This window comes from Pogoniulus pusillus, chromosome Z (genome assembly GCF_015220805.1).
Source record: "Pogoniulus pusillus isolate bPogPus1 chromosome Z, bPogPus1.pri, whole genome shotgun sequence".
NCBI lineage: Eukaryota > Metazoa > Chordata > Aves > Piciformes > Lybiidae > Pogoniulus > Pogoniulus pusillus.
In genome coordinates this window covers 69,830,293-69,841,940 of record NC_087309.1, presented here as the reverse complement: position 1 = coordinate 69,841,940, position 11,648 = coordinate 69,830,293, and the positions used below count along the sequence as shown (strand labels likewise).

Below are 11,648 nucleotides of genomic sequence, written 5' to 3'. Positions count from 1 at the left end.
ATACTCTGCAAGACCAGAGGCAGTCTATTTTCATTCTGAAATGCATGAGTAATCCTCATCCATGAAATTACTTAGAACTGTTGCGATTCCACATTTCAAGTGCTTTTTTTCCTTCCAAATGATACTTTTTGAGCAGGCTACCTGTTTTTTTCCTCCCTCATTGTTACTCTCTGTTCAACAGAAACAGCAGTTTTAAACTTATAGTCAGGAGGCACTTCAGGCAGGAGAAATATACAGCAGTTTTGGCAAAGACTCTAGCTTGAACATCTAATCCCCTCAATGAATAGTCTGTTTGAAACAGAGGCAATGTTGCCATTGTACAAACTCCTACAGTTGTGCAATGTTTCTCCCCTGGGTCTTTGGACCAGCACAATTCCATTAGCATAAAAAAATCCCTTATATAGATAAATTCTAAGGATGTGGCAAAATAAACTATTCACACTTAATTTCACTGAAATAGAAATGTGTTTCAAATTCCCTTAAAATTTACAGTTATGTAAACAGAGCTATATATGGCTGGAGTAGTGCTCTTAAGCAGAAGTTAAAAGAAAAAAAAAATACACTGGAGCTCTGTAAAACAACAAGTGAAGAGATAGCTCTCTCCTACTGGCTTTTTGTTGTTGATGTTGTTTGTTTGTTCGTTTGAATTGTATAGTCTCAGTGACCAGTTACAAGAATTACCTTTTGCTTCATCATCTACTGGACTTGCATGGTCTTGGTTAAGCACAAGTTATCAGTGTGTGATTTAGCAGGTTGAGATTCTGTAGTGTACATAATACATTCAAAGATGTCTATGAAGTATCATAAATTCTGGACCACTGAGGAAACAAAACCAACAAACCAAATAGGAAACGAAGGTAAAACAGTCTAAGAAAAGCATTTCCAAATATAGCCTTAACTGTAGGTGCAAGTGTGAACATGTGTTTGAACTACTTTCTGTCACATTTTCCTGCATCTCCTTTTTCAGGGTTTCTACTTCATCAGCTTTCCTAACAAACTTCTAGGACAAGTAATAAGAAAAGAATCCCCAGTTACTATAACAAGAGGCATGGTTTTGATACTGTTACTGGAGCTTTGAGAAAGAAACACTGCAGTCTGGCGTGTTTCTCAATATAGTTGGAATTCAATGAAGTACATTAGCAAAATTCCACTACAGTAAAGAGGAACGACCTGGAAATAGTTTTAGCTGATACTCATATATGCTTCTATTCCAGTCCACAAACTCCATTTCAAAAGCATTTTTCTTTTAAAGCCAAATGATTCAGAGTCCATCTTATTGCAGAAGTTGGAAAGTAAGAAAAAGGCATGGTAGGAAGCTGACAGAGACTTCTTAAAAAATTAAAGACCAAACTGCATTTACTTAATAAAAAGGTATGTCAGTTCTTTCATAAAGTGATAGACTTCTACTCTGAATATGAACTTTAGGACTGACCATTAAAGACTGAGAGACACATGGTTAGCTAACACTTGCAACCAAGACATGCATCTGTGTCTGAAGAGAATATTGCACTAAGAGAACAACCTTGAAGGCTTTTAACTGTTCTTCACTGATCTAAAAAAGTAACTAACCATTTCCTATAAGCAGTGGCAAACCTGACTTGGTCCACATCCCTACAAGTTGATAATACACTATCAATAAACTTGTATTCCATTTCTAGACCAAGAGAGTCCTGCATAGGAGCACGCTTCAGGCGTTTTGTTTCTTGGGTATAACCTTGTTTGGTGCTGGTTTCATTCAAACCATCAACATCCATAGCTTGTGCCATGAGGCTTGTCGCAGGACTGTGGTGGGAATTACTCAGAGTTTCATCACTGCTATCCACAGATGGTACCATTGTGCTCAGAAGAGGAAGCTTGTTGCTTAAGCGGTGCTGAAGGTAGAATACATGCCTTCTTCAGAGGAAAAGGAAGGAGAAGAGAAAAAAGAAAGTCATGCACTGAAAAGAATCTGCTGTTGCTGCTGCACTGCTTCAGTTAATTTTCCATCTCATCAGATTCCCCCATAAATAGACATCTAATCTGCTGTCACTACTTACACTCTACAAAAACAGGCCCCATATCACTTAGGGAAATCTGCTGTTACCTAGTCAAGCACATACATCCAGCTGGCAAAGCAGAAGTTTTCTGCAGCTGATCCGATTTTGCCAATCTTTCACTCATATTTTGCCCTTTAAACAATTTAAGGGTAAGGAGGATGGTAATAGTATCTTGTGCCTCCTGAACAAACTATAGGGACAAGTAGAGCTTAGATCAAAAAGATATTTAAGCTCAATCAAATTTTCCATTCAATAGCTCTGATGATGCTCTTGAACATTTTCCAAAGGCTTAAGACTTAGCTTAGTTATATTTTATTGAGAGGTGCCCTTTAAAATCAGAACAACTTATCTCGAAACATCAGACAAAAAACAATCCACAAATTGGAAAGACATTCTTTTGACCAAGTCCTCTTACCTATGACACCACAAGGTTTCATGTCCTGGGTAACTATCAATCAGTTCAGTGCACAGCTCCAACTCTTCTTCTAAGTGGTGAGGAAGATCCACGCTCTGCTCCTCTGTGAAGGCAGCTTCTGCCCCTGCGTTCCCCTCATCCTTTTGCTCATTTACCATTTGATTTTGAACTAGTGTATTATTGTCAGTCACCGTTCTGCCTATCAAGGACTTGAGTAAGAACTGGCGGTAATGAAATCCACTATGGTCTGAGACATGCATGGATACCCAGTATTTAGTGGATGAAAGTTCATCAAGGAGAACCTGAAACAAAAAAGCAGTGACAGTTATCAAATAGTATAGAGCAGGAGTTGACCACCACTGTTTCTGTATAAAGGTCATTTCTCCTGGGGATTTCAGCCACTATGGGAATGGTTGAACACACACTCAAGGAAAATTAAATAATCACCATGCTTTTTCCACTTTGTGCTGGCAAGTATCCTGGCACCCCTGCACAAAAGAAATTATACTTCTTCCAAACTCTGAAAAAGTAAGAGTCTCAGAAACCTTCCCACACACTTGAAGTGCTAGAACAGGCTGCCCAGGCAGGTGGAGTTTCCATCCCTGGAGAAGTGTGTAAATGCAGTGTTTCAGGATATGGTTTAGTGGTCATGGAAGTTGGGTTAGAGTTGGACTCTATGATCTTAAAGATGTTTTCCAACCTTAATGATTCTATGGCTAAAGGGAAAAGACCTCCAAACCACTTGAGATGAGAAATTAAGACACTTAAAATACTGTTTCTAGGATGTAGAGGGTACGTTACATAGATATAGTCAGAAGTATTTTAAGTGTTGTTATGGGTGTCAGAGAGTGGCTGAGTTCCTTACAAAAAAAAAAAAGATAAAGTGTCAACCACTAACATTATCACAGTATCACAGTATCATCAGGGTTGGAAGAGACCTCACAGATCATCAAGTCCAACCCTTCACCAGAGAGCTCAAGGCTAGACCATGGCACCAAGTGCCACGTCCAATCTTGCCTTGAACAGCCCCAGGGACGGCGACTCCACCACCTCCCCGGGCAGCCCATTCCAGTGTCCAATGACTCTCTCAGTGAAGAACTTTCTCCTCACCTCCAGCCTAAATCTCCCCTGGCGCAGCCTGAGGCTGTGTCCTCTCATTCTGGCGCTGGCCACCTGAGAGAAGAGAGCAACCTCCTCCTGGCCACAACCACCCCTCAGGTAGTTGTAGACAGCAATAAGGTCTCCCCTGAGCCTCCTCTTCTCCAGGCTAAACAATCCCAGCTCCCTCAGCCTCTCCTCATAGGGCTTGTGCTCAAGGCCTCTCACCAGCCTCGTCGCCCTTCTCTGGACACGCTCAAGCATCTCAATGTCCTTCCTAAACTGGGGGGCCCAGAACTGAACACAGTACTCAAGGTGTGGTCTAACCAGTGCAGAGTACAGGGGCAGAATGACCTCTCTGCTCCTGCTGACCACACCATTCCTGATGCAGGCCAGGATGCCACTGGCTCTCTTGGCCACCTGGGCACACTGCTGCCTCATGTTCAGGCGGGTATCAATCAGCACCCCCAGATCCCTCTCTGTTTGGCTGCTCTCCAGCCACTCCGACCCCAGCCTGTATCTCTGCATGGGGTTGTTGTGGCCAAAGTGCAGCACCCTGCACTTGGAGCTATTGAACCCCATCCCATTGGACTCTGCCCATCTGTCCAGGCGGTCAAGGTCCCGCTGCAGAGCCCTTCTGCCCTCCAACCCAGCCACATCTGCCCCCAGCTTGGTGTCATCTGCAAACTTGCTGATGACTGACTCCATGCCCTCATCCAGATCATCTATGAAGATGTTAAAGAGGATGGGGCCCAGCACAGATCCCTGAGGGACACCACTAGTGACAGCCGCCAGCTGGATGTGGCACCATTCACCACCACTCTCTGGGCTCGTCCCTCCAGCCAGTTCCTAACCCAGCACAGAGTGTTGCCATCCAAGCCGTGGGCTGACAGCTTAGCCAGCAGTTTGCTGTGGGGGACAGTGTCAAAGGCCTTGCTTTAGTCCAGACAGACCACATCCACAGGCCTCCCCACATCCACCAAGCAGGTCACCTGATCATAGAAGGAGATCAGGTTGGAGAGGCAGGATCTGCCCTTCCTAAACCCATGCTGGCTGGACCTGAGCCCTTTGCCATCCCTCAGGTGTGCTCTTATCACCCCCAAGATAACCTGCTCCATCAGTTTCCCTGGCACTGAGGTCAGGCTGACAGGTCTGTAGTTCCCAGGTTCCTCCATCCGACCCTTCTTGTGGATGGGGACCACGTTGGCCATTTTCCAGTCTCCTGGGACCTCTCCGGTGAGCCAGGACTGCCTATTGCAAAGGACTTTCTTCTGCCTTGGATGCTGAGATGGTCATCATGCAACTGGCATGCTGCTCCAGAATGAGACACAGGCACTTTGCCTCAGACTCTGGGTTGCAGGCCACCATCTCCAGGTCTGGGACACCTGGGAAATTAAAAGGAACTGTATCTGGGGATAAAGGTAAGCAGAAAAACAGGGCAATTTCCATTCACACTGAAGACAGGTTATTTTTGAAGTTTGAGACATCTAAGAAAAGCTTAAGGTGTTACTGTGAATGTCTCCAAGAAAAATTACTTTGTGTCTTACAAACATACTTCTGTCTTCTGGACATCACACCAGAGAAGTTTTGCCTTACAACAATCACCCTACCACTTGTTTCGTTGCAGGTTGTTTGATTGTTTTTTTTTTTTCTTTTCTTTGGTTGATTGGTTGGGAATTTTTTGTTTTGGTTTGGTTTTTGTGTTTGTTTTTTTTGTGTGGTTTGTTTCCTTTTTTTTTTTTTTTGCTTTCATTTTAGGGCCTGATCAGTCACTCTCCATCCTGTAATTATGAAGTCAAGTATTTCCATCTGAAAAAAAAACATTTCTCCACTCTCGCTGAATTACATCCTATTTTTCACCTGTACAATTTCTCTGGAGGACCATGATATGTATTATGCATATGAAATGGAGTATTATGCATATGGCATGGAGTCAGTCATCAGCAAGTTTGCAGATGACACCAAGCTGGGGGCAGATGTGGCTGGGTTGGAGGGCAGAAGGGCTCTGCAGTGGGACCTTGACTGCCTGGACAGATGGGCAGAGTCCAATGGGATGGCGTTCAATAGCTCCAAGTGCAGGGTGCTGCACTTTGGCCACAACAACCCCATGCAGAGATACAAGCTGGGGTCGGAGTGGCTGGAGAGCAGCCAAACAGAGAGGGATCTGGGGGTGCTGATGGATACCTGCCTGAACATGAGCCAGCAGTGTGCCCAGGTGGCCAAGAGAGCCAGTGGCATCCTGGCCTGCATCAGGAATGGGGTGGTCAGCAGGAGCAGGGAGGTCATTCTGCCCCTGTACTCTGCACTGGTTAGACCACACCTTGAGTACTGTGTTCAGTTCTGGGCCCCCCAGTTGAGGAGGGCCATTGAGATGCTTGAGCGTGTCCAGAGAAGGGCGACGAGGCTGGTGAGAGGCCTCGAGCACAAGCCCTACGAGGAGAGGCTGAGGGAGCTGGGATTGTTTAGCCTGGAGAAGAGGAGGCTCAGGGGTGACCTTATTGCTGTCTACAACTACCTGAAGGGTGGTTGTGGCCAGGAGGAGGTTGCTCTCTTCTCTCAGGTGGCCAGTGCCAGAACGAGAGGACACAGCCTCAGGCTACACCAGGGGAGATTTAGGCTGGAGGTGAGGAGAAAGTTCTTCACTGAGAGAGTCATTGGACACTGGAATGGGCTGCCCGGGGAGGTGGGGGAGTCGCCGTCCCTGGAGCTGTTCAAGGCAGGATTGGACGTGGCACTTGGCGCCATGGTCTAGCCTTGAGCTCTCTGGTGAAGGGTTGGACTTGATGATCTGTGAGGTCTCTTCCAACCCTGATGATACTGTGATACTGTGTGAAATTTAACAGACTATACCAGTATTGCTCACTTACTCCATTACTCTACTTACACATCCAGACCCCATGTTTTTTCTCCCCTGAGCTAACCCTACGGTCACACAAGAAAGCTGAAGTCAAGCTTTCCTGTCCTTTGCTGAGGCAAGGTTTAATTAATGACCAACCTGTCTTGCAAAGTTCTATTTCAGTAACAGTACAACACATAAATTATGCTTCTGGGCTTATGTTTCCTTGCACACTGTAGTAATATCTCAAACTATGAGCAAAGTTTTCATCAACAGCAGAAACGTGCCCCCAAATAATACAGGATACTCAAATTTGAGACAAGCTTGGAAGAATTAAATGGTTGTCACAACCACAGAGGCTGTTCTATCTGCTAATTTTTATAGCACAGTCCCAGTCATACATCTCAGTTAAATTTATTGGTGCTCAAGAAACTAGCTAAAAACACTGCTATCCCTTCTCTGAAATTCCTGGTAACTTTACTTAATCCTTCAATATCTGAAAACACAGACAAACTAATTAAGGTTATCAAAACTAGGTATTTATTATTTTGTATGTAGTGTTTATGACTGGACATGACGATCTTAAAAGTCTTCTCCAATCTAGGCAATTCTACGATTACATTATTAAAACACTTATCCATGTATTACCGATATCTGTTAGGAATTTCAAGATGGGAGCTAGAATAATTACTTTCAAGTGCCTGCTCTTTATTTCACTATGCTTTTGCCACAGATAAATGGGACTCTGTACCGGCACAAGAAACATCTTTGTGCTGAGCAGAGCCTGCCTTCACTGACAAGAAAAATGGAAACATACTTATTACTGTCTTATTTCACTTGTTTTTTAAAACATTCTTAGCTACCTGTGCTAACTTCATATGATACTCTCACTCCAAGACATCAGATCTGCTTGGCAAGCCAGCATTTCTTTTAATTTTTTTAGACAAAGGAATTTAGTATTTGCTGTTGTATTATACCTTGACAGTCAGCTTTCCCAAATGCTGTATAACCCAGATGCGATGGGACCAGGCATTGTAGTTGCTTGGGTATCTCCCAGCAGCTTCCGAGCAGACATTCATTTCCTCCTGTACGAGTCGGTGGACTCTCTCCGCAGATAGTGCTCCCAAGTTTCCTTTAGTCAAAAGACTAGGCAAGGAGTTTTCCTGAATTAGCTGTTGTAGCACCCAGCGTCTGGTTAAACAAAGTACAGCATGAATGGTGAGAGAAAATTTTAGGAGACAAAAATATTATTTTATCATTTATATAAATATATAAAACCCTTCTGGTACTTTATCTAAACTACGCTAATGAGACAATAAGCAGTAAATAGGGACACCTGAACTCTTCCCATAATGAAAGCTATGAGCTTATGATTACAGTCCAAAACAATTTTAGCTCTGTGTTCGTGTGGTCATTCGCTCTAAGTGGTCACAGATACTGACACCATACTGAAAGAGAACTGGAAGAAAGAAAAAAGTAAATGAAAAAAACGCCAGAACTGTCTGTAGGAGTTTCCTAATGAGCTCTTCTTTCAGGTAACTGTATAGCACTAAAGTAAAGTATCCAAAATGAGACAGAATTAGTGATTCAATAATTAAACAAACAAACAAAAAAACCCCAAAAAACTCTCTGTATTTTTCATGTTTGACAGTACTGCACACAGCAAACCGAGTTAGTTTCTGTACCTCACCCGCAGAAAAAGGCGCGAGAGTTACGATCCCACAGGTTCTAAGTCTAACCAAAACAAATGTTTATGTTGTTGAATTACACATATTTGATATGGAGTGGGTAAGTGAAGACTCCTGCACAACTTTTTAGTTTTACAAAAGGGCTCTACAAAAAGGGATCAGAGATGTGTCAACTTGCACACAACAGCATGCACCAACAGAGCTGCAATGGGTGCATGTGGAATGCTCTAGAAATCTGGACATCTCCAGTCTGCAACACAGTGGTGTTTCTGCTTTGTGCTGGCTCACATTGGTTCCAAAACCAACTTCAGAATGGTGTTTTTCCTGGGTTAAAGAAATCAATAAATACAAAAGAAATACACCAAATTTCTTTTCAAAAATGATTTTTGTAATTTATATATACAACTGCATAGACATATAAATAAAAACATGACTGATAAAAAAGAAGTTTATAATGCATTTCCTTTTTCTCTCATTTGAAAAATATTTATAATATTCTTGTTCATCAGCAATTTTTACTTACTGTCTCTCTGTCTCCTAGTTATTTTTTAGAAATAACATCCACCTAAGCCAACCACACCCTCTGGCTGCTGTGCAATTTTATTTTATGTGATGTAGCAATTTTGAAAACTTAATTTTTGCTTCTTAAAAAATGTCCTTGATCTAAACACGACCATCGAGTATTTCTTCACTTCAATATGCAGATTTGCAAGAAATGGGAAGTTCTAAAAAAGCAAAGTGACTAGAGACTCATTTCTTTACCCAAACATTACTTCACATTACTACTTTGTCAAAATTCAGTTCTGAATAAACCCATAAAACACAAATTATTTTGATGATAAAATTTCATTTTGATTCAACTTCTTAAAATGAAATGAGGAATTTAGATACCTTAACAAATGTATACATACATGTGAATGTATAAATAAAATATATATAAAATATACACACACACACACATATATATATATAAAAATAAACACACACACACTTTTCATATATACAAATGTACACATTTATATAAATATCACAGAACCACAGAAGGTATGGGGCTGGAAGGGACCTCAAACGATCATCTGGACGAGGGGATTGAGTCCAGCATCAATAAGTTTGCAGATGACACCAAGCTAGCAGCAGGTGTGGATCTGTTGGAGGGTAGGTAGGAGAGCCCTGCAGAGGGACCCTGAAAGGCTAGATGGGTTGGCAGAGGCCAATGGGATGAGACTGAACAAGGCCAAGTGCAGGCTTCTACACTTTGGCCACAACAATCCCAAGCAGTGCTACAGTCTGGGGACTGAGTGGCTGGAGAGCAGCCAGGAAGAGAGGGACCTGGGCATGCTGACAGATAGTAGGCTGACGATGAGCCAGCAGTGTGCCCAGGTGGCCAAAAGAGCCAATGGCTTCCTGGCCTGCATCAGGAACAGTGTGGCCAGTAGGACAAGGGAGTTTATTCTTCCCCTGTACTCAGCACTGGTCAGGCCACACCTTGAGTCCTGTGTCCAGTTCTGGGCTCCTCAATTCAAGAGAGATGTTGAGGTGCTGGAACATGTCCAGAGAAGGGGGACAAAGCTGGTGAGGGGCCTGGAACAGAAACCCTATGAGGAGAGGTTGAGGGAGCTGGGGCTGTTTAGCCTAGAGGAGGCTCAGGGGTGACCTCATTGCTGTCTTCAACTACCTGAAGGGACATTGTAGCCAGGTGAGGGTTGGCCTCTTCTCCCAGGTAACCAGCAATAGAACAAGGGGACACAGTCTCAAGTTGTGCCAGGGTAGGTATAGGCTGGATGTTAGGAGGAAGTTCTTGCCAGAGAGAGTGATTGGCATTGGAATGGGCTGCCCAGGGAGGTGGGGGTCTTCAAGAAAAGCCTGGATAAGGCACTTAGTGCCATGGTCTAGTTGACTGGCTAGGGCTGGGTGGTAGGTTGGACTGGATGATCTTGGAGGTCTCATCCAACCTGATTGATTCTATGATCTAATTCAGGGGTCCTAAAACTTTTTAAACAGGGGGCCGGTTCACTGTCCCTCAGACACTGTCAGAGGCCAGACTATAGTTCGGTTCCAGCCCAGTCCTGGAGGGTGCTTGGGGGCCACAGAGTCAGGCCAGCGGATTCAGTAGCAGGAAGTGGCTGCTTAGTTTTGCCCCACAACCCCCTGTGGGGGTGGGGAGCGGGGGGGTTCTGTAAATACAGGTTGGCCAGATTGAGGACCCTGGGGGGCCCTATCCAGCCCATGGGCTGTAGTGTGAAGACCCTTGGTCTAGTTCAACCCCCCTGCTACAGCAGGATCACCTACATCAGATCAGGATCACCTATACCAGATCACACAGCAATGCATCCAGGTGGGTCTTGAATATCTCCAGAGAGGGAGACTTCACAACCTCCCTGGGCAGCCTGTTTCCATACATATAAAAAATACACTTTTTATACACACATAAATACATATACATACATATATGTGTGTGTGTGTAGATATATATGTGTGTGTGTATATATATATATATATATATATATATATATATATATATATATGCTAACATGTGAAAACCCAATAGGTTTTATAGTCTCTATGGTTACAGTGAAAGAACATTTTAAAAATTACAATGAAACCTGAGATACTTTCCAGACTTTTTGCATATGAGGAAAGAAATACAAGCATAACCTCAGAAGATACAAAATTTATTTTCAGTACCTGTTGAGTGTCATGCTATTATCTCAGAAGTTTTTAAGAGAACATCTTCTCCAGTAAAAATGGAAAAAATAAACCTGATTTCTCCTATCATTGTTTGTTCTATTATTACTGTAGTTCCTGGACTTAGTGCAAATTAATGCAGCATCACCCAGTGACAAGTGCACAGCCAGACGACTGCACATGCACAAGACCTATCTAAAAGCCCCCAAAACGTATAGCACAAGGCCACGTGACAAAATGTATGGCAGGTATTTTAACAGATTTAGGAACTGCACCTGCATGTGTAAAAAAAACCCAACAAATAAACCAAAAACGACTGGGCAAGTTTTACTGTATGATTGCCCCATTCTATTTTTTTGCAGTTATGCCTGAAATTTGTTATCGTGGGGGTAGAGAAAACAAAAAGTAAATTGCTGTGCACTGAGGTAGAAAGAAATTTTGTTTATAACACATATCACAATCACATCTCAATTTAGGTCAAACACTTGTACAGTTATCCTCAAATGCAGCTGGCATGTATTAGAAATGCTGTGTCCAGCAGGAATTGTGGTGATTGTGCCCTTGTACTCTGCTCTGGTGAGGCCATACCTCGAGTATTGTGTTCAGTTTTGGGCACCTCAACACAAGAGGGATGTGGAGGTGCTGGAGCGACTGCAGAGGAGGGCAACAAAGCTGGGGAAGGGCCTAGAGAATAAATCTTATGAGGAGTGGCTGAGGTAGCTGGGGATGGTAAGTTTAAAAAGAGGAGGCTGAGAGGTGATCTCGTCACTCTCCACAGCTGCCTGAAAGGACATTGTGGAGAGGTTGGTGCAGGTCTCTTTTCACAGGTGAACAGTGATACGAACACGAAGAGTGAATGTCCTCAGGCTGTGACTGGATAGGTTTAGACT

At 43.3% G+C, this 11,648-nt stretch overlaps 1 protein-coding gene across 3 annotated transcripts in view; it reads right to left on the bottom strand.

Annotated features, from left to right (window-relative positions):
* Nucleotides 1-551: 551 nt before the first annotated feature.
* PTAR1 (protein prenyltransferase alpha subunit repeat containing 1) overlaps nucleotides 552-11,648 on the bottom strand; it is a 33,144-nt gene continuing 22,047 nt past the window's right edge. For all 3 annotated transcript variants that reach the window (XM_064176795.1, XM_064176798.1, XM_064176797.1), the window contains 3 exons: nucleotides 7,363-7,576; nucleotides 2,452-2,753; nucleotides 552-1,893 (listed from right to left, as the gene is read on the bottom strand). In XM_064176795.1, the coding sequence (XP_064032865.1) occupies nucleotides 1,545-1,893; nucleotides 2,452-2,753; nucleotides 7,363-7,576 (865 nt within the window). In that variant the 3' untranslated portion in view covers nucleotides 552-1,544. The remainder of the gene's footprint in view (nucleotides 1,894-2,451; nucleotides 2,754-7,362; nucleotides 7,577-11,648) is intronic.